We start from the raw sequence: 23862 nt of genomic DNA on the forward strand, positions 1-23862 counted from the left end.
TGGGGCCCACACGGGCCCCATGTCAGCCTCACTCCTCTCTCCTTTCCTTTCCCCTCTCTCTCCTGCCTGGACAGCGGACGGCGCGGGTGGGCGGCGCAGCAGGCGAGCTCCGGCAGCGGCGGCGGGCATGGTCGGCGCCGCCACCCGACAGGAGCACCGCGTACAGCGCGGCGTAGGCGAGCAGCCACGCGGAGTTGGAGAAGTTGAGGCACGCTGCACGGCCGCGGAGAGCGGGCATGGCGGCGTCGTGCGCGCGCGTGACGGTGTCGGCGCCGTCGAACTGCCGAGCCAGAGCCTGCAGCCGCGGCGCCCCAGCACGCGGACCTCGCACACCCACCGCCCCGCGCACATCTATCGCGCTCGCCGGCGACCGCTCGAGCAGGCCAGAGGGGCGGCGAAGCGGGGGTGAGCGGACATCGTCGCGGCCGTCGACCTTGCCGGGTGGTAGAGGAGCGGCCGTCGACCTTTCACATTTTTTTGGTAAGTCAGACAACGAAGAACTAGAAATGAACAAAAGGGATTTCATAGCTATGCTGAACCTTGACCCACTTAGGAAATTCATAATCAACTAAAATTTTCCTTTTCTTTTCCACTTCAATGTTGCAAATCATCAATAAGAATCAAAATCATAGACAGTATATTCCTCCCTTTATTACTAGTTACGAGTAGTAGTACAATCGCTCAGCGGCGACATGAGGGATAACCAAAGCGGTTGGCTTCAACAGCGCCGGACGAAATCGGTCACGACGGCGAGCTCCTTGACGGCATTGTCGCAGACTCGCAGTTGGGCTTGGGCAAGAAGAAGACATGGCCCTCGCCCTCGGTCTCGTGGAACTCCAGCGCGCCGTCCCACTCGCACTTCTTGATCCCCTCCGCGTACGAGCGTGCCCTCTCCACGAACCAGTAGTGCTCCGCCGTGGTGACCAGGACGCGGCTGGCCCTGAGCTGCCTCCACTCCTCCGGCACGCCAACGGGTTGACGCACGGGCGGTCGAGGCCGAGCTTGCCGGCGCTGGCGAACTCCCACGTGCCGTGGAACGAGCCGCGGTAGCCGGCGTCGGTGGACTCGCCGCCCAGGGGTCCTTCCCCTAGAAGTAGAGGTCCACATGGGCCCACCATTTATTATTATGTGTGTGCAACTGACACGTGGGTCCCATGGGTTATATTATTTTTTGCGGTTCTAATTGCTACATAAGCGCCACGTCAATGACATGTTGGACAAAGACCTAGTCAAAATGAGCCACGTAGGTGCCACCTCAGCCAAAACCGCTATCAAAACCGCCGAGGGACCTCGTTTGCCTGGTTTTCATAAGTTGGGGGACCTGTTGTACCCGATTTTGCGAGCAAGGGATGAAAATCGGACTGGGCAACAAATAGAGGGACCCAATGTGAACTTATTTCGGAGGTCTTTTACTCTCTCAACTATGATCCGAGTATGATTCATGGCCTCCAACCACAAAACTGGGTATATTGACTCCTCCAACTATCAAAACCAATGCAAACTATATCCTTGGGTGGTTTTGAAAGCGGTTTTAGCTGACGTGGCATCCACGTGGCAGTGTTGACCCAGTCTTCGTCCCGCGTGTCGTCGACGTGTCGCTTATCTACATGTAATAAAAAAAACTTGTGGGACCGACATGTCATTCACACAAAAATAAAATAGTGGGACCCACGGACATGTGGGCCCACATGTCATCCTCACATCTCCCCCCTCTCTCTCTTTCATCTTTTCCACTCCTCTCACCTTCCAATAGTAGAAGCGGGGCGGCGACGACGGCGACGACGCACGGGGGAGGAGCTCGCCGGCCGTCCACACTCGGGGGAGGAGCCAGCTCGCCGGCGTCCGCGCACGGGGGTGGAGCTCGCCGGCCGTTCGCCTTCCGGGGGAGGAGCTAGCCGTGCTTTAATTTGGGCATACGTACATATCGATCCATTGATGCAAATGCATGCTTGCATATGCTTTCACTGTTCTGGATATGGTTTCAGATAAGCTAAGTAGCTCGTCCGGCCGTCCACGCGCCGCGCGCCGGGGAGGAGCTTGTGCTTCGTGCTTCGGCCGGCTGATGGAAGGTGAGAGAGGAAAAAATGAGGGAGGGGGGGATTGAAAATGTGGGGCCCACATGTGGGTGGTTTTTTTTAATGTGCGAATGACATGTCGGTCCCACAATTTTTTTTTACTCTGATGCCATATAAGCGACACGTCGACGATACGAGGGATGAAGACCGGGTCAACATCGCCACGTGGGCGCCATGTCAGCCAAAACCGCTTCTAAAACCACCTAGGGATATAGTTTGCACGGTTTTGATAGATGGATGAGTCGATATACCCGGTTTTGTGGTTGGAGGTCATGAATCATACTCGGGTCATAGTTGAGGGGGTCAAAGTATACTTTTTCCTTCCTATTTGGATTGTCCGAATTCTTCATGTTGGGCTGGTGGGCACAAAACGAACTCTACATGGGCTGCACAAGCGCTCTCATACCACTTAAGGCCTTGTTCGGTTCCTTGGGATTTAATCCCCAAGTGGAATATATCTAGGGAGGGATTGAGTGAATCCCTCCCATATGTCACTCGACTCAATCCCTATGGGGGTTGGAATCCCTTGCTCTCTCCTATTCCCTCTTTTAAACCCCATGTTCGTTTTAGCCAGGGATTTTAGCTATCAAAATATGATAAATCTCATGGCTGCTCCTCCGAGCAGACCTGCTTTTGTTCTATCAGCCGACTGTAATCAGACCAGAATTACGTCAAAGTTTTCATTTGCAATGGCTGTAACGAGCAGCTAATATGAGCAGCGATGCTTCAAAGCTTGTCAGGACAGTATTGCAGATTAGAAGCATAGGAAAAACAGTGATGGGTACAAAGAAAAAAAAATGATGTCGACAGTATCAAATATCACACATTTCACTGTGTGGGAGCACTCAGTTTAAACACATTTTTTGTAACTCAGATACATCACAAACTAAACAGGTTTATGAGTGGAATGAGCTGAGTAGCAGGAGACACTATAATGATGCCCTGACTTTCGTCATGCTGTCTGAAGCAATAATTCTTCAGGAACTTCAGAACATTGCTACCATCAAATAAATTATCTGGAATTTCCCTACCAGTCGATTTCAAGGAACCTACAAAGCATAATGAGTAAACATTAGCTTTCCTATCTCACAAACAGATAAAAGGAAACAAAACTTGAGATGATTGAATTTTCAGAAGATGCAGAAATCATGTATAACAAATATATATGGCCAATGCAGAAATCATGTTTATCTTGACTTGTCTGCATTTTCAGAAGATGCAGAGACATATATACAACTTATATAGATATACAATAAAATAATAATTGTCAATGCACGGCTACATGCTTTTTTTGACTTTGTATTGCAGTACAGAGAAATGGAGACTGCTATGTTATCTAGCAGCTACAGGCAAAAGGTCAAAAAGGGAAAGCAACATGTATACTGTACTAATTAGTAATTTGCTATAGCTAAGTATGGTCAACATTTATGAAGAACACACTTCAGTAATTAAATTCAAATGAAAAGTAAACAGTGGTAACTATGGCTGAGGAACAATCTTTGCGGATGGCATGTAAAAACTAGGATTTGCATCAGTGTAGGATACATATAAGTGATTTTAGGGTATCTAGAGAAGAAAAAGAACTTGGTGACAACTCAAAGTTATGCACAAGACACGAACTAGGATCATCGTCAACTTTTGGCATTCTTAAACATGTTGGACATGACATGAAATAGAATCTGTTTCAATAACTAGAATATGCTTCAACAATTTTGGCCGTTCCTGTATCAAAGTGCAATAGAAGATACCAAGAAGACCTAGTTTACTCAAATACAGAAAACTGAATTGCTGGCTCCCTAAAATTTGCCTTGTTGATTTTTTTTTGGGAATTTCAGTTATGTTCATATTGGCCATGAGTTGCAGCTAAACTTATCATTGGCACAAAAGACTTGAACATGAGTTCTCAAAAAATCTATAACCATAAAACATACATATCTATCATACAGTACCAATCTTGGTAATCAGGTAGAACTAGTTCTTGGTGAATCAAAGACAAGGAAAAAAGGAAAATCTCTGCACTGCAAGTCTGCAACTATATCTACATGACTCTGAATTTCTTCAGATTTTGCAATCTTGAGAAGAATCAAGTTCGAATCCTGCAACTTTGGAAAGTAAAAGAAAGAAAAAACTCTTCTGTACTGCACCTGCAACTAGATGACTCTGAATTCCTTCAGATTTCGCAAACCTGCAACTGCAACTACATGACTCAGATTCCGACATGGAGGGTGCCGACACTTTGAAGGCTACGGGCCGAGAACCAAGAACCCTCTCCTCCTCCTTCTCCTCCTCTCCTCTCCTCTCTGGCGTCCAAGAACCCTCCCGTGTCCCGGCAATGCCACCGCCGGAGCCGAACAAGGACAAAGCGCTGCCGAAGCCGAAGCCACCCAAGCCCAAGCCCCAAGCCAGAGCCGGAGCTGAACACGCGGTCGGCATTGGTGCTGGAGCACGACCAGACGGCCGGCCCCTACGGCATGGTGCGTGCGACGACGGGAAAGCCGGAAAGCGAGAAGAGAAGGAAACCCTACCCTAACTTTGAAAGAGGAGGGGGGAGGGGGAAGGGAAGCGTGCTCACTGGAGAGAAGGTGGCGGCCGGAGAAGAGAGCTGTGCCGTCGCCGTCGCCTCTGGGTCGCGCTGCGCTCCGCCCCCACCGTCGCGTCCGTGTCTTCGTAGCGCCGCCGCTCCTCTCGAGGAATTTTTCCGCTCCTCTTGAGTAGGTGATTTTTTCCTGGGCCTACAGAACAGGGAAATCCCGTGGTGGGCTGGGCTAAAATCCATGCTAGGGATTAACCGAAGGAATAAGTCCACTTTGACTCCCTTAAAAAGTAACCTGAATCTAATCCGTAACCCTCAACCGCAAAACCGGATAGAACGACTCCCCAAATTATTGAAACCGGTGCAATTTGACTCCCTTAACGATTTTGGACGGTGGTTTCGCTATGTGGTGCTTACGTGACGGTGTTGATCTAGTCTGGTCTTGATGTGGCGTTTAGGTGGCATTTAATTAAAAACATATTTGTGGGACCCATTTGTCATTAAAAAAAGTGGGGCCCACTGACATGTCATCCTCTCTCTTTCTTCTTCCTCCCTCCCTTTCTCCCTTCTCTCTTTCTCTCCCCTTCCACCGTCCGTGGGAGCACGGCTGGAGCGGCGGTGGGGCGGGGGCCGAAGTGCTGGCGGCCGGCGGGAGCTGAAGCGGCGGTGGGTTGGAGCTAACGCGGGTGGAGGCGGAGCAGAAGGAGGCGGCGACAGGAGGGGCTTGAGTGGCGGCGGCGGTGGAAACCGCCCCACGCCACAAACCTCCAACGAGGCGGCTGCGGCTGCGGCTGCCTCTGACTAGCGCACTGGATTATTCCTAGCCTCCGTCAGCTCCAGCCGACTTCCGCCGCCCGCCGCTCCAGCTAGCTCCCGTGTCAGCTCCCGCCGGCCGTCACCACTCCGGCTCCCGACGACGGGGAGGAGCCTCGACAACAGGAACAGGTCAGCGACGCCGAACCTAGTCGCCTTCTTCTGCGCCTCACCCAGCGTCTCTAGGAACTCCTCACGCCACCGGAAGCCGCACTCCCCCATGATGGCGCGCAGCATCAAGTCGGTTAGCGTCCCGGTGATCTACCTGCTCACATTCAGTGCCGGCAGCGGCGGTGATGGCTCCAAGGAGCGCACCCGCCAAAGAGTATCCCCACCGTGGTGCCGATGGAGTCCCTCACTGTACGCCCAGCCATAGAGGTCAAAGCCCCCGGGCCAGGCGCCAGGAGGAGGCCGAGCTCCATCCTCGGCAGGGGCGGGCCTATGTAGGCCTAACAGGTGTCACCGGACGCCGGGTAATTTTTTGTGTCAAGTTATAGTATATAGGTATATACAGCATGGGACACCCCAAAAAAATTGGATTGGACCCCGGCCTGTCCAGATAACTTACTAAAGCCCAACTAAAGAAACAATCCATCAAAGCTCACGTTAGCCCAACTAGAGCCCAACTATTCGTGGGAAGGTGAAACGACGCCGTGTATCTCGAGACTGAATTAACTGCGTCTCCGGCTCTCCGCTCCTTTTCCTCATCAGTCGTCAGTACTCTTCGAGACTCGAGACACTGAATCGCTGCTCTTGCTCGATCCTTCTTTTCGCTCAATTGCTGCTCTACTCAGATCAAGATCAAGATCAAGCACCGCGCCCGCGCGGCCGATGACACGCTGCGTGTAGGCCACGGCGAGCGGCAACAGCACGCATTCGCGTACGCTCGACTTCCAGTCTTCTACCAGTTGCAACTTGCAAGGTTTGTTTTCTACCATTAGTCCAGAATTCAGATTATTGGATTAGGACATTAGTTCATTCAATATTCTTTAGTGCTGTCAGAGTAGGAGCATCAAAACATTTTAATTTATTCAATCATTTTTTAGTTGTCCACATTCTGTATCGCTGCTTACTGATTGGTGCTTGCACTAGAATAACTGGTTGGCAGTGAGCTAAGTGGTTAGCTAACTGATTGACAGGGAAATTTATGGAAAAGTATTACAAGAGAAAATCTCCATCACATGGAGAAGATGTTGCCCCATCGCAGCCATCACACAGACATAATGCTGCTACATTTAATAGAAGAGATGTTCCTGAAGATATCAATTGGGAAGTGGAGATTCAATTTGATCCTGGCAAAAGGAAAAGAATTGAGGATTATCATCCCAATCAAAAGGAGATGGTAAGAAGAAAATACTTGGACAATGGGCCTTGTCAACCTCGTCCGGATGATCTCCCTGTTACAAATATTGGTGGTAGAGATAGAAAATTTAATCCTGAGTGGTATGATGAGTTTGGCAGTTGGCTTGAGTATAGTGAGTCCAAAGATAAAGTTTATTGCTTTTATTGCTTTTTGTTCAGAGACCCTAATAAGAAATCAGCAGGGTATGATGCATTTGTTACAAGTGGGTGGTCTAGTTGGAACAAAAAACACAGATTGAAGGAACATGTTGGTGATATTGATAGTGTTCATAACCAAGCAATGAGGGATTGTGATGCTTTACTGAAAAAAGAGCAGCACATTGATGTTTCTTTGAACAACCAAAGTAATGCTGAGAAAATTGCTTATTATACTCGGTTAAATGGCTCAATTGATGTTACTAGAATCTTACTGAAGCTAGGTATGCCTTTTCGGGGCCATGATGAGAGTGAGGAGTCTCTCAATAAAGGAAATTTCAAGGAATTTCATGCTTATACCGCAGAGCAAAATCCAGCTTTACACAAGGTTGCAGGTAAAAATGCTCCTGGTAACAGTCAGTATACATCTTCAAAGATTCAAAATGACATCATACGTTGCTTTGCAAAAGAGGTACTGCGTTATATTCTTGAAGAAGTTGGGAATGATGTTTTCTGCTTGCTGGTTGATGAGTCAAGGGATGTGTCTTACAAGGAACAAATGGCAGTGGTCTTGCGTTATGTTGGTAAATGTGGCAGTGTTAAAGAGAGACTAGTTGGCCTTGTTCATGTTAAAGAGACGACATCTATGTACCTTAAGTCTGCCATTGATGATTTATTTGCGGAGCATAAGCTAAGTTTGAAACAAGTGAGAGGACAAGGATACGATGGTGCTAGCAACATGAGAGGTGAGTTCAATGGTTTGCAATCACTAATTATGAGAGAAAATAGCTCGGCATATTATGTTCACTGCTTTGCACACCAGCTCAGCTAGTAGTTGTGGCCATTGTAAAGAAACATAAAGGAATCGAAAACTTTTTTGATATGATTTCTCTTTTATTAAATGTGGTTGGTGGATCTTCCAAGAGAAGGGATATGATTCGAGATATAAATGCAGAACATGTGCATGATGCTTTAGAATGTGGGTTACTTATAACTGATTCAGGATTGAATCAGGAAATATCCCTTCAAAGGCCTAGAGATACTCGTTGGAGCTCTCACTATAAGACACTGAAGAGTTTGGTTCAATTGTTCCCTACAATTGTTAAAGTTCTAGAGTATGTGGAAGAGAATGACAGGGATGACAAAAATAGTAGGCAAGCAGTTGGCCTCCTTGTTTATTTTCAGTCATTTCAGTTTGTGTTTTATTTGCAGCTTATGTTGAATATCTTGGCAATCACAAACACCTTGTCCGTAACTTTACAAAGAAAGGATCAAGACATTGTCAATGCTGTTAATTGTGTAAAATCAACTAGAAATCGCTTGGATGAGTTTAGGAGGAGTGGTTGGGAATCTATTTTAGCTGAGGTGCATAACTTTTGTGAGAAGTATGACATTTCAGAATTGGAGATGGAGGATGCATACATAAATCCAAAGAGGCCACGCCAAAAAACTGGGATTACAAACAAGCATCATTTTGTAGTTGATTGTTTTAACGAAATTGTTGATTGGTTGCTTCAAGAATTGGACAATCGCTTTAATGAGAAAACATCTCAGTTACTCATATGTGCAGCTGCCTTAAGTCCTAGGCAATCATTTCATGATTTCAATTTAGAGCATTTGATGAGTTTAGCAAAACTTTATCCAAAGGATTTTGATGATGGGGAACTAATGGATCTTAGACATCATCTTTCTCTTTATATCGCTGATGTGCGTGGAGATGATAGATTCGCTAACATTGAAACTATATGTTAGCTTTCCCAAAAAATGGTGGAAACAAGAAAACATATTTGCTATCCATTGGTTTACCGGCTTTTAAAGCTAGCATTGGTTTTGCCTGTTGCCACTGCTACAGTTGAAAGATGTTTTTCAGCCATGAAAATTGTGAAGACGTATTTGCGCAATCGCATTAGTGATGAACACTTGAGTGATTGTGTTATTTGCTATGTTGAGAAACAAGAATTGATGAAAGTTACCAACAGTGCAGTAATTCACCGATTTGAGACCTTAAAGGCACGTTTACATGATGTTTTTACTAAGTGATCTCTTCTCTTTTCTAGGCAAAACAATATGTGGTTTTGGAGGTTTTTATCCTTTTTTGCTCGTTTTGTGATGGTGGATCAATATTTCAGTAAGCACTTCATTCCTATGACTTTATAACTCTGTGTGGCACTTAATTATATTACTCTATGTGTCATATTGGTTATTAATATTGTGTGTTGTCTAGAGCTATGATATGCATAGGACCCCGGATCATTTTTGTTCTGGGTTCGCCACTGATCCTCGCCTTTGGCCATGTAGTGATGCCTGCCTTGGGACGAAGGCGAGGCAGATCATCACCTACTCGACATGATTTTTGATGAGCAGGAAGTAATCGAGCTATACAGCTATACACATCCTCTTGCTTGCTGGCCTTCTCCTATGCTGCTACATTGGTGTGTTTGTTGTACTGCTGCTCGACTCTGCCGAGGCTGACTCGTGGAGCATTGTGGGGGTTGGCCGGATTGCCGGGCTGGGTTCGTGGACTGCATCCTTGGAGACCGCCGCCATCACGCATGCGGATACGCCGAGGTCGAGGTCGATGGCGATGGGGACTGCCGCGTCAGCCATCGTCGCCGCCGCCGCTCCGGCTCCCGCTTGCCGTCGCCGCCCTTGCCTGCAGATTACGCTACAAGAGAGAAGGTGAAGAGAAAGGGGGGAGATAAAGAGAGAGAACGGGGAGAGAGGGAGGGGGAAGGAGAGAGAATGACATGTAGGCCCACATGTTAGTGGGGCCCACAATACTTTTTATGTGTGAATCACATGTGGGTCCATAGATTTTTTTTAATTCTAATGCCACGTAAGCGCCATGTGGGACGAAAATTAGGTCAACATTGCCACGTCAACGTCACATCAGCTAAACCACCCTCCAAAACCAAATTGCACTGGTTTCAATAGTTTAGGGAGTCATTCTATCCGGTTTTGCGGTTGAGGGTCACATATTAGATTCGGGTTACTTTTAAGGGAGTCAAAGTGGACTTATTCCTTAACCGAACGCACAATTTCGCATGGGCCGGGATTGTTTCCTCGCCGGGATGATCCACGGGGATTGGGCCCCGATCCCGGCCATTCCCGGCCCAACCGAACAAGGTCTAATGAGTATTGGGCTACAAATGTTCTTATTTGTTCAGATCTTTCACGGTACGGAAGGACGAAGTACTAGCGGATAGTTTTAATCAACCAAGTATACATGGTGACACGCTTTTTAAATGGCTAAATGGTGTGCTTCGTGTGAAAACTTATTATATGAAAGTTGTTCTAAAATATCAGATTAATCCATTTTTCAAGTTTGTAATAATTAAAACTCAATTAACCATACGCTATTAACACCTCATTTTACGTGAAACACTTAATCTTCATCTTCAGTACATTCAAACACCACCATAGTATCAGCAGAATAAAGATATGATCAGTTTACAACAGTAGAAAACCAAATCCTAGATAAAACTCTTCCTCACCCTTTTGTCTACGGATCAGGAGCAAAGGAGGAGGAACCAATGAGGAACCGAGAGCCAACCTGGCGATGATCACCGATTCACCGCTCTCACCAGACCACGTTCGTCTTGATAACGGCCGCAGAGATCTTCGGAAAACCATGGATAGGAGCGCCATCCTTTGCTTCGCGGCTACGGCTAGCTGCCCTAGGTGAAACACGAAAAAACACCATGGATGGGAGCGCCATCCTTTGCTCACTCATATCTATTTATGAGTGAGTTGAGTATTGAATACGAGAACTCGGACTTGAAATCATACACCCATTGCCATTGCACTATACTAATCGAGCTGGATTTTTCATATTTTGGTCCTTTTAAAAAACTTATTTCGCAAATAGACCCCTAAAAAAACTTATCCCAGAAATGGTCCTTTTTGGGGCGCCAGAGAGGCTGGCGCCGTCGTCCAACGGGACGGCGCCAGCCTCTCTGGCGCCGTCCTCCTGCCACCGTGGCACACGCGAACCGACGTGGCAGGAGGAGGGCGCCAACATGGCTGGCGCCGCCCCAAGGAGGAGGGCGCCAGCACAGATGGCGCCCCCCCTCCCCACCCCTCGCCTCCATTTCTGTTTTTATGTATGGAGTTGCACCGGTGTCATTTTTGTTTTATTTTTTCGGATGTTTTTTCACATTTAGGATCACGATACAACCAACCATAAAAAAATTTAAACTCGAACTACCACTTAGCTAAGTCTGAAAATAGCTAGCATACCACTTAGTCTACTTTGCACCTTCACTAAAATTAGACCATAACTCCTTTTGTAAAATTGGACCATAACTTCTTTAGTAAAACAACATGTTGCACATAATGCACTTTATCACTATATGAAATTACTTAATCTAATTCAAAATATAACCACATGAAATTATAGCCATAAGTTACAGTACAGAGAGATGCATTTTTTTTATTTTTATTTCATTTTTTGATATTTTTTTCTCACTTAGGAGAACATAGGAACCAACCATATAAAAAATAAACTCAAACGGACAAAATATGTGACTCGTAGAATTTTCCAAAACTCTACCGAAACGGACAAAATATGTTATTTATTAAAATAGGCGTAACTTTCTCATACGGACTCAGAATCAGGCAAATAATATATCCACGGACATCTACAGAAAAAGTTACATCCGATTTTCCCCAGCTTTGCTGGGTTCGGCGATATTAAAACCTCCAAATTCCGCTTGCAAGATTGTGTTTTCGAGGAGAGAAGTTTTTGGTAGATCTTTGGAAAATTCCACATGCCACATATTTTGTCCGTTTGAGTTTATTTTTTATATGGTCGGTTCTTGTGAGTTCCTAAGTGTGAAAAAAATATCAAAAAAATAAAATAAAAATAAAAAATTTGCACATCTCTCTCCTCTGCACTAGTTCGGAGAGAGAGGAGAGGATAGGAAAAATTCTACAGGTCACATATTATGCCCATTTGAGTTCAATTTTTCTATGGTTGGTTCTTGTGTGTTCCTAAGCGTGAAAAAAATATCGACAAATAAAAGAAAAATAAAAAATTTCGGGGGGGGGGGGGGGGGGGGGGCGCCAGCCACTCTGGCGCGCTCCCCCTAGCCACCTCAGCATCGCCCCGCCACGTCGGCAGGGGGACGGCGCCAGAGAGGCTGACGCCGTCCAGTTGGATGACGGCGCCAGCCACTCTGGCGCCCCAAAAAGGACCATTTCTGGGATAAGTTTTTTCAGGGGTCTATTTGCGAAATAAGTTTTTTAAAAGGACCAAAATGTGAAAAATTCAGCTAATCGAGCACTTTCTATTAGCTTTATTGTGTTAATAAAAAATATCTAACCTTTGATTAAAAGTTGTGTGGTCTTTTGAAGCCTAACCGATCTTGCGTACATTTGGGCTATCTTTTTTTGAACGTGCAAAAGAATTGCACGTCAATATATTAGAAGAAGAGAACAGAGTTTGATCACACAACGCACACAGTCAAAAGGCCGTTGACAGGGGTCAAGGAAAAAAAAAGAAAAAAAACAAATATAAGGAAGATAAGCTACTAAGAAAGAAACAAAAACTCCTATCACAAGGAAGGGTGGGGTAGGGGGTCCCACTACACTCCGGCCTGCGCCGGAGGCAGGGAGCTGGAGAAGAGCGAAGACAGGGCCATGGCGTGATCCGGAGGGAGGGGCTGCACGCATGAGGTCGAGTCATTCGGGGCCGCAATCCTCTTGCTACGCTTCGGCACTACCCCCACGGTGGCAACAACAGGCGCCGGAGGCAGGGGTAGCGGGGGCAGACTTGGAGGCATAGACCTGGAGCATTTGGCAAGGAAGGCGCGCAACGCGGCATTCTCGACGACCGAAAACGGGAGCTGCGCCATTGGCCGACCATCAAGATCTAGGGCGACCATCGGAACGTCGAACAGAACCGTATCCCCCGTGACCAAGGGAATAGTCGGCGGCAAGGACAAGGTTGACGGTGGCCGAGAGTAGCCGACCAGTGGGACCTGGCTCGAGAGAGGAGGTGACCCCGCCACGGCCAGCGCCCCGTGGCGGCTACTCGTCTTGACGGTGCCTTCAGGCAGGGATGGGGTGGGGAGAGCCGAGCAGCTGGTGCTATCCCTACTACCGGCACAATCAAATCGTCGGCGGCCAATGGGGAGGGTGAAACTGCGACCGCCTCCACCGACCTCGATGATGGGAGCAGGGTTTTAAATTTCGAAATCAGCAGTTCTGCCGCAGCTGAGTGATAGAACCGAAATTTCGGAAAAATTTTGTATGATTTTTTTGAATTTTTGACGGATTTTGAATAAATTTGAATAAAAATTGACCAAATTCACAAAAAATTGTAAAAAACCGAAATTTTCGGGCGAGATGTTAGCATTTCAGTGGGGGGCGAAATTTCCGAAGAACAGAAATTTCAAACACTGGATGGGAGAGATCGCGGCGGCATGGGCGATGACACGCATCCTGGCGAGGACAGGGCCGGCAAAGGCGAGGGCGCACATATCGCAGCAGTCGGCGGAGACAGGGGCGCACATACCGCAGCGGCTACCACTGGCCTCGACAAGGAGAGGGCTAGTGGCATCGGCTACGGAGGAGAGCGAGGCGGCGGCGGAAAGACCACGTCAAGCACCACCACCGACCTCGGTGATGGGAGAGATCGTGGCAGCGGCGGTGACGTGCAAGGCGCACAGATAGACCAAGGCGAGGAGAGGCCCGGCCACGCCAGCGGCGGCAGCAACATGCACGGCGCATAGACCGCAGCGGCCACCACCACCGGCCTAGACGAGGCTGGAGGCGTTGGAGAGCACAACGGTAGTGGTGATGCGCGGGGTAGCACAGGAGGTGGCCCACTGTGGAGCTTGGCCGGCGGCGAAGTCTTGGGTGGCAACAAGAGGCCTAACGACGGCCGAGGTGGCAAAGACAACGGCGGTGCGCCGCTGGCGGCGTCACTATCTTGCCGGTGGAGCAGACGGCCGCGGCGATCGATAAGCTGGTCTGTGAGCCAGTAGTGGTGGCCGACGAGCCAGCGGCGGCGGCGAACGAGCCGGTGGTGAAAGGGACAGTGGCGGCCAACGAGCCCACGGTGAGGGAAGGCATCGTGGCACCAACGCGGCTTGTCGGACCGGAGAGAGGAGACGACCTAGAGAGGGGGGCAGCCCACGGGAGAGAGGGGATGGCCACGGGGGCGAGGCCCTCGAACCGAAGCATCCAGAAGGAAGGGGTAGATGGGGAAAATTAATATGTGTTCGTTTGGCTGGGGCACGGGTTGGGTTCTGCACTGTGGGCTGTGTTACCTCATCAGTAACTTGATCCAGTTAAACCACACAACCAGGGGTGCTTGCACTATGGGATGGGTGTCTTTGGGCCAAGTTTTTGGACTAGGGGTACGGGCTCCATGGCTTACACTGTGAGTGCCCTCAACCGCTTCCTGCTGATCATGCACCATCTATCGCTGCGTGGCATCTATCTACCCGCACGACACGACGCATAAAAGCATAGCTCCACGTAACCATAGTAAAAAACCGGACTGGATGGGCGGTTGAACCGGAAAAAATCAGAACCGGCCAACTTGACGGTTCGGTTCAACTAAAAGAGACCGCCCCTGCAATCGATCCGGTAAAAAACCGGCCGGTTTTTGCTTGAACCGGTGAACCGGTGGCGGGTTTTAAGTATCGAACCCGTTTTTATTTTTCCTATTGCAGTATGACGTGATGAATATATTATGTTACCACACCATATTTATTTTTTTTATGTTGTGACCATGTAATAAAAGATATACTGGTTTATTTATGCATATTTTCACCAATTTGTGATGGTTCTATATTAAAAATAATACAAATCAAATATCTCTACTACTTAAAAAATGATGTTTCCTCCATCCGTCAAAACAAAAAAAAGTAGCGAAAAAAAGTCCGACTCCTACCGATTCCCTATTAGAAAGGGAAAAAAAAGTCCGACTCTAGATCCGATTCACCCTTAAAAACGAAAAATAAAATTGATATGCCGGATTGAAGATCTGTTTGCAAAAACGGAACCTACTGGTTGAGAGCATTCCATTTTTATATGATTTTAATTTTTGGATCTGTACTTTTGCATTTGAGTCCCTGTAATTTTTATATTTACATTTGAGTCCCTATAATCTTGTAATAAGATACTTGAGGTCGTTTTTGCTTAAAAATAATAAAAGGGAAAGAACAAAGGCAAAAAGCTGCATAAAAAGAAAAAAGAAAAACCGAACAAAAAAAGAAAATAAAGAAAAAGAAAAAAAACAACAACAACAAAACTCAGTCTCTCCTAAGTGGCGAAAAAACGGTAGATCTGATCCTATAAAAAGCAAAAAAAAAGTGAAAAAAAATGCTAGATTTGATTCATTTAGAAACAGAAAAAAGTCTAATTCCTATAAAGGCGAAAAAAATTCAAAAAAACATCTAAAAAGGTCGACTGGTTCTCTAAGAAGAAAAAAATGGTTTGTATAAAATAAAAATACGCGTGAGGAAAAAATGGAAGGGGCGAAACAACTTCCGATTTCTAACCAATATATATCTCTTCGCTATGTATAATCTAATCTAACTATTTAAAAGGATAAAATGCACGACAAAATAAAAACGATTCAAAGAAACGTGTGAGAAAAATCAGAAAAAAGCGCAAAAAAATCACGCTAAAAAGGTTTTCCATCTTCCATAAAAATAAAAAAACACGCGAGAAAAAATATTTCCATCGTCGGTAAAATTTTTTTAGAAAAACATGCGAGGAAAAACTATCAGAAAAAACGCGTCATTTCTAAAAATTGGTTTGAAAAAATCATGTAAAAAACATCATCTATTAAAAAAACAAATCGGTCCGAAAAAACTGTCAGAAAAAACGCTACATTGATGGACGCTTGAGCCAGATATGATCCATCGATTTTTTATCATCTACTACACGGCTTTTATTTCGTCATATATTCTCCTGTGTTGGAAAAAACAAAAAAAGAATATTCGAAAAAACAAGCAAAAAACGCGCGAGAAAATAATTGTCAGAAAAAACATGCAAAAAACACATGAGAAAAGAAAAGAAAAAAAAGGAGAAAAATATGGTTTTCATCGTCAGTAAAAAAACCAAATGAACATGCTAGGAAAAAAATGTTAGAAAGAAATGCGCCATTTTTGAAAAATGGTTTGAGAAAATCGCGCAAGAGAAAAAAATATTGTTTATAAAAAAACATGTCGCTTATTAAAATACAAATATTGTCATTGACATGATTATGCATGTAAAACGTATATTATCATTAGAATTTTTTTCACCCGTTGCAATGCACAGGCATTTTTGCTAGCAATATTACCTGGCGGTCAGAGCGGGTCGACCCCGGTCCGGTTTTTTTACCATGCACGTAACACCCACCGCACCTCCTTCATGGTCATGGGCTCCACCAACACCGGGTTGGGTTGACGACCCGGCGCCTTTGGCATGCAGCCGCCCTGGTTGGGTTGACGTACAGGAGCACGAACGAGATTTGCGTGGAGGGTGGCTTCAGGCTGCAGATTGACACGAGTGTAACCACCGGATCGGACAGCCAAAGCTTATACTACTCCCTCCGTATTGTAATGAATGATGGCGTTGAATTTTTTACCAACGTTTGACCATTCGTTTTATTTAAAATTTTTGTAAAAATATAAAAATATTTATGTCATTTTAAAGAACATTTGATGATCAATCAAGTCACAATAAAATAAATGATAATTTTATAAATTTTTTAAATAAAACAAATGATCAAGCGTTGGACGAAAAGTCAACGACGTCATACATTAAAATAAATATGGAGCTAGTAATATACAAGTCGACCATTAGCTTCAAAAATTAAAATTAGTTGTACACAATAATTAATATTTAATCTATTTCACATAATTTATTTATCGGAGTCTAATCCAGTGCTACATCTGGCTACTAACCTGTTTTTTTTTTTCTCTCATCTCATTCTTCCTCTACATAAGCACAGATACGATGTGACAACTTGTATAATCCGTTCATTTCATTCTATTGCAGTCGCTCTAATACACATAGCACAGAGGATTTTTTTAGGAAAACTTAGATTATATTAATGCTAGAAATAGAGAACATATTTAATTGCACGGTTGTTCGAAGTGAAGTCACTGGAACCGAGATTTTGGGCACCACGATTTCCTTTTAATTTTTGGACTGGTCTAGGGTTAGGGTATCTTGGAGCACAAATCTACTAAAGAAAAAAGAAAAGAGAGAGAGAGAGCGCGCTGGGGGAGCCATTTTGTTCTGGAGCTAAAATATGCGCTATTAAATTGTTGGTGCTTTAAAACTAGTATTTAACTAGGTGAAACCCCGCGCATTGCTGCAGGAATTTAGTATGATAAAAAAAAAGATAACGTATAATATAGCTAGATAACATCAGATTAAGTAAACTGATGTGGTTTATGATAATTTAAATTCAAATAGTATGTAGAATGGTGATTCAAACGTAAAAAGTAAGCTGGTATGACTTTACGGAAGAAGAAAAGTAGGGAGATAGTTTAGACCGTAGATTAATCATCTAAAGGCTAAAAACAATTGATGTGATATTGATGTGATATGACTTAGTTAGAGGAAAAAATGAGAAAAATAATTTGAACCATACATTAATCATTTAAGCACTAACTAAGGGAGGATAAACTATATAAATATATAGGATATCATAAAATATAATAAAGATATACATTAAAACATTATGTGAATTATGTTGGATGATAATTTAACATGTTTATATTTGAAAAGCTCTTAAATTATAATAACTATAAAGATATAGCATATTTGCATGATGTTTAAATGTGATGATTGTTAGTGGATGATGATGTGACATCTTGTTAATTAGTGAATTAGTGGATGATGATGTGACATCTTGTTAGTGGATGATGATGTGGCATCTTTGCATGTCAAGCTTAAGGAGTTAGTGGGGGATGACTTTATAGTAAGATAGGATTTGCTACCAAAATATACCAACAACACATATAAATTGTGAAAGAAATTAATTGACACTACCAAAGCTTGCTTAGGATTTTGTACTTGTCAAAATTTAGCATTGAAGAAAACCAAATATAGCCTAGCTATAGTGGCCAACTGGCCAGTGGGTGAGATTGAGGAGGTTGAAGATGGTAAACAATATCAGGGTGGTGTTTGGTGCTTTGATTAGTTGATTCACGTGCGCTAGTATATGGGGTGGTGTGTCGTCTTCGGCTAGGATACGGCGGCGTTGACTCCTCCCGGCTTAGAGGCAGCGGATCCGGCGCCGCCCCCGCCGGATCCGGCCGGAGAGCGTAGATGGAGGGGTGGCCGGCGGCTGTGGACGCTGGCGCTCGCGGAGGTGCGGCTGCGGCGGTGGAGGCCGGCTCTCGCGGAGGCGCGGCCACGGCGGTGGAGGCCGGCGCTCGCGGAGGCACGGCCGGCAGCGGGGGAGGCCGTGTTTCGCGGAGGCGCGGCTGCGGTTGTGGACGCCGGCGCTCGCGGAGGCGCCAGGGTCATCAGCTTCAAGTGATTGAGCTGATATACTGCATACTGAGATTCTGCGGACTAAAGATAGTATATTCTTTCATCATACAATTTATCGAGCTTCATTTATTTGGCTAATATTTCTTATGGAACACACGCCGCCGCATCCTCGCTGGAGATCCTCCCCGCGTGGACTGCCGCCGCTGGAGCCGCTGATTCTTCCCCGCCATCGGAGCCACCGCGGCCGGTTCCGACCTCGGCCCCATCTGCCGGCCGGTTCCGACCTCGGCCCCATCCGCCGGCACTGGCGCCGAGGTCCACCGCTGCGGCCGGAGCCGACTTTCCGCCTCTGTGACTTGCACTTTGAAAGCACATATTTCCCCCCAATTCCCAACTTTCCATCACATCACATCACATTCAAAACTTTCCTACACACATAAATTTTCAACTTTTTTTCCAAATTACCAACTTTTCCCAAACTTCTCCCCAATTTCAGGAACTAAACGCAGCCCCATATTCTTGTGAAGAGAACTATAAATGATTGTGCGCCACCCTCTTAGGTAGGTAAAAGGTTATTATGCAACAGACAACAGAAGTATGGTCACGCGCTTTTGATTGGGAATTTTTATTATTTTTTGAACTTTTTAAAATATTAAATTTAAAAATAAACCATCTCGATACTTATTTCTAAACCTGAACCTTCTTTGCCCACTCCGCCTCGCCTCACTTGGCTATACAATAGTCACACCATACACACTTGCGCGTGGCAAAAATGGTTCATATTCGAAATTAAGTTTTGGGAAGGTTTATTTTTAAAACTAAAAATGAAAAGGTTCAAAAAATTAAAAAAATATATCTCTGATTGGTCATATATTACATTTTTATCTGTTGGACTTCATATTTCTAACGAGCACAGAACCTTTCAGTATGATTAGATCAATTCCCTGTTATACTACCTTGGAGTTGTATGCTTGTGTCATGCTCAAACAGCTCGACTATTCAGCCCATCCAATTTTCAAATGATCATAACGACTTATTGTCGCAGGGTAGAGACATACAAAGAACAAAAAATAATTTTGTTTTTAAAATAGCTCAAAAGAATATTTAGTGAAATTTTATCGGGGTGAATATGTTGGGATCATGAGTTCCCAATCACAAATTCTCTGGCCGCACCAAGTGTGCCCCTTTTCGATCAATCACTGGTTCTGTGTGTTTTACGTGACATTGCAGGAAAATGCAATGATATTTTAGTGCTTTAAATGTTGAAAACGTACATTACACATGCACGATTACTAGGAGAAGAAAAAGAAAAGGAAAGGCCGGTAGCGGCCAGCTAAGACCAAGAGGAGGAGTGGAGGCCGCCGAGGAAGAGGGTGGCCTCGGAGCGGACGGGCATCCGGCGGCTGCGAGCTTGCGGCCGGCATATCCAGCGAGGGAGGCGATTGCAACGAATCGGGAGGCGCCTGATATGGTGGGGCTTCCTGTTCCTTCGTCACCGCAGATGGTCGGCCGAGCTCGGGACGACTCGACCGCCATGCCGAGAGACATGGTCGACAGCCATGCATGCCGAGAGATGCATGCAGCTCATGCAAGCAAGCAGATCGCCCACGCTCAGGCAGGGCCTCTTATCTCTGGCTCGGTTGAGCTGAGCAAGCGGCTACCAATTCAAACAGAAACCAAACCAAAACAATCCAAAAAGACAGGCATACAAACATGTAGTAATGATAATAGTAGTACTCCTGCAGCACAAGTTACTAGTACTACTAAATTAAGAGCGAATGCAGTGATGTTCATACGGTACAACAACTATGGTTGTTTTTCTTTGTATTCCAGCATGCCGCCATCCCACCATGCTGCAACACATATAACACCGGTCCAAAGAAACAAAGAAGATACATGCCTCCATGAGGCGAGCAAGATACGACTCATTCACAGCACCTCCAGATTGCTGCTTCCTACATATCAACATAACAATGCAATGATGGTCTGAAGAATATAATGATAAGTCAATTTTGATCAATTTGTCTTACTTACATCTCCGAATCTAGTTTCCTGTCACGAAATCTCTCCAACCTAGTTTCCTGACGATTTATCTGCGTTTTTGTTCGAAAGCCTGCAAAAAAGAAATAACAATCCACTTTCTAAATTCACGTGCAAAAGAATTTGTATTTGAAATCAATTAAGACATGCTAAAGACTACACGAGTTACACGTCAACTAGATACTGCCGGCCTTGGGGGTTATGTTGAGCAAGGCGCGCTATCGCTTTTAATACATGGGGTAGATATTCCTCCAGGCAATTTGAAAATGCAGCCTCAACTTCATGTAACATGAACTATATAGGACAGGAAAATATTAACTTCATATATTATGGTTAAAATTTTGAACAGTAGAAATGGAGTAGTACTGAACTCACTCTGTTTTGTGCATGTTTCAAGAAGTTGTTTGCAAAGTGAAGGCATCCTTTTGGATCATTAGTATACAAAGGATTTAGATTATGCCACACTCCATTTACCAAATATGCTCTTCCATTGGGACCATAAATAAAAGCACGACGTAATTCTGGGACTTTGACGACTTTGTCTTGCCAAGAAAATGTTCCCAGAGCAGATATATTTGTTGTAGAATGTCCAGGATGTCTAGGATAAATGTTATCAAGATGCTCTAATTGTGACATCCTCTCTAAATAAGATTGGAGACAGGGGTGATTGATAATAAATGCCACAATAGCCTCATCATTGGAACTCTCTCCATCTAGACAATTCCTCAAGTACTCAAGCAGATCATTAAAGTACAATGGAATACCATGTGGTGTAAATTTTGCAATGAATATGGAATAAAGCTTTGCAAAATCTTTTGCACATGTCACACCATTAAATTGTACTGTAAGAACACCCTGGATGGTAACAGCACCATTGTGAAATATGATGTTGTCGCTATTGAAAGCGCCATTGTAGCTCAGGTTTTCCCGGTGCATTGCAGTGATGTGGTTCAAAACCTTTTGGATGTTGTATGATGCAAAGTCCGAGAAGTATCTTACTGATAACCATGGTAGAACCGGCGGATTTGTACGAGTTTGACGTTGAAGTGCAGGTACTAAATCAACCGTGTAGAACCATGTGTTCGCATGGATATCATCAAACTTCTCATCAAATGTCATGGGCCTACAAAAAAGACACACAATGTTACAATGTTAGAGACATGTATAAATATAGGAAATTAACATCACTTAAAAACAAAAAATACTCACTGGCCGGCTCTTCCTCGAAAACGGATTTCAATCGTTGAATTCCGATATAAAGGATAGTCTGACAGTGACTTATTGTACTCTAAAATCTTTCCACATTATACTGCATATGTGTCCTTAACATTTACTCTCGTCTTTTGACAAGCAGAGTTGATTAGATAATCAACTTTTGTGTTAGATAAATCCACTTGTACAGATATATTAACCCCACATGCCTTGACAAATAATGATTGTAACCCCTGCAAATAAGAATCAGCAAAAAGAGCATATAAACATCAACATATGACAACAAAAACAAATGCGAGATTGATTAAAACTTGTTAGTAAGATGAAGTGCAGCAATGCATTAAAAAAATGGCGCACACATTACTTAATGTATACAGATTGATCTCTAAGCTAAAAATGAGGTTATCACATTGTTGCTCTGACTTAAAATGGCATGGGTAGCGATGAGGACTTGGGGATGGTATGCACTGCGATGATGACTTGGGTGATGGCATGCACTACGATGATGACTTGGGCGATGGTACGCACTGCAATGAGGAATCAGATGCTGATACATGCAGGAACGTTGACTCTGATAATGACAACAATAGGTTTACTGACCTAGGTGGTGACAACATATTCAACATAGATTGTGATAATAATTTCAGTGATCTGGATGGTGACTATGAAGATAGCGAATGAAAATTGCTGCGAACGAAAGCTACACAAGAGCAACATTGATCAGTTCCATCGAGACCATTTGGTATGGTTGAAACTAAATAGATAGGAGCCTAACATTTTGCTTGGTGATGTGTTTGGTATTTGGGATGCAGTATGTTGTTTTATTACCTTGTGCACATGTGGTGCTAAGGTAATGTAGCTTATAAGTGCAGACCTGTAATGGATTGATGGATGTTTTATTAATTAAATGGTTCAACTATTGAACTGTTGGATGTTTAGTAATTTTGATTGGCAGGTGGAATGGGTCATGTTCAATTTGATTAGCGGAGCTGTGAAATAGTGGTTGCAGTTAAAATTTTATTTGCTTTGTCTGGCGGTTCCAACTTATTTCCTTGACGGCTACAATAACTCAAAAATGGATAAACCTGTCAGGTTTCCACCCTCACCAAATTGCATAATAAATCTGGTGGTTTAACACCGTAATGAAAATGATTAAACCTGGGGGGGGGGGGGGGGGGTGAACACCGACACGGAAATAAATTAAACTGGCGGTTTCATCCAAATCTCTAGCGGTGCACGAAATTATATATGCGACAATTAGAGAGTGTTACCGAGGAATTGGGCAAGAAAGAAGATGGTGGAGGAGCATCTTGCTTCACATGGACGACCTCCTTCACCTCGTCCAGCGTGTTGTCCTACAGTCAAGACAACCCAAAGAAAAGATTATAAGCAAGGGCAGATAGCAAGAAAGAGATTGCTCGCATCTTGTCAAGCGCACCTGATTTTTCTTTTTCTGATTTTTCAAACCATTTTTTAGATGTGTTTTACAACAGTTGAACATGCTGCGGTGCTCAGGCTAGCTAGCAGCAGTACCTCTCATCCTTTCTCGATCGATAGTGTGGTGTATGGAGTACGTGATGCGTTTGAGGTTTAGGGTGTGATGGGGAAAGATGAAGTGAGAATGCAAGATCTAAGGGCTCACGCAGTCACGCTCACACGCACACGACAGAACGAAAAAACACCAGCGTAAAAGAAAAGTTTTATTCGGATCATCACCTTCTTCTTGCACAGCGTAGAGTCGCCGGAGAACTCCATCCATGCGGGAGCCTTAGCAGCACAGCAGCCGCTGCTCAACGTGGAGCCTGTCTTTGCGCCCGTCGCCGCCGCGTCCATGCAGCCCTTGGCAGCTTGGTCCCCGTCGCCGCCGCCGCCGCGCTCGTACGGCCCTTTGCTCCCGCGGCGATGGTCACTGAGGTGGAGAAAGAACTGAGGGAGGAAGAAGAACTGAGGGGAACTGAGGGGAGCTGCTACCCGGCCGGCCCTCCGCTCTCCATGCTGCTTCTCTCTCTAAGCGAGCGAACAAGAAAGGCAGGGCAGAGAGGGAGAGATCGATAGCCTATGCCTTCCTCTGGGGCTCTGGGCGCTAACCCTAGGCGCTAGCTAGCTACCCCTAGCTTGTACAGTAGTTGCACCTCACAGGCACACATTACTGCAGGACACACACCCAGCGAGCCACACGCAACCAGCTGTCCAGCTGCTTTTACTTTTGCTTTTGCCTGCAACAGGGAAGCAATTCAATTC

The 23862-nt window shown here is 45.1% G+C and overlaps 1 protein-coding gene and 2 pseudogenes across 1 annotated transcript; 1 reads left to right on the top strand and 2 right to left on the bottom strand.

Moving 5' to 3' along the window:
* Positions 1-2954: 2954 nt before the first annotated feature.
* On the bottom strand, positions 2955-4508 carry LOC127766463 (uncharacterized). The gene is made up of 2 exons (XM_052291500.1): positions 4220-4508; positions 2955-3124 (listed from the first exon to the last, which is right to left on the bottom strand). The coding sequence occupies exons 1-2, from the start codon at positions 4506-4508 to the stop codon at positions 2955-2957; spliced, it is 459 nt and encodes a 152-aa protein (XP_052147460.1).
* A 2193-nt stretch (positions 4509-6701) lies between these two features.
* Positions 6702-8670, top strand: LOC127753046 (uncharacterized; annotated as a pseudogene).
* An 11001-nt stretch (positions 8671-19671) lies between these two features.
* Positions 19672-23659, bottom strand: LOC127759816 (uncharacterized; annotated as a pseudogene).
* Between the last annotated feature and the right edge of the window lie 203 nt (positions 23660-23862).

This window comes from Oryza glaberrima, chromosome 1 (genome assembly GCF_000147395.1).
Source record: "Oryza glaberrima chromosome 1, OglaRS2, whole genome shotgun sequence".
In the NCBI taxonomy this organism is placed as follows: Eukaryota; Viridiplantae; Streptophyta; class Magnoliopsida; order Poales; family Poaceae; genus Oryza; species Oryza glaberrima.

Excerpts from the sequence above, each read along its gene's own strand:
- LOC127766463 (XM_052291500.1), bottom strand. The coding sequence starts at position 4,508 with ATGCCGACCGCGTGTTCAGCTCCGGCTCTGGCTTGGGGCTTGGGCTTG. Across the intron at positions 3,125-4,219 it reads TCAGAGTCATCTAGTTGCAG|GTTCCTTGAAATCGACTGGT; the intron begins GTGCAGTACAGA and ends TATGCTTTGTAG.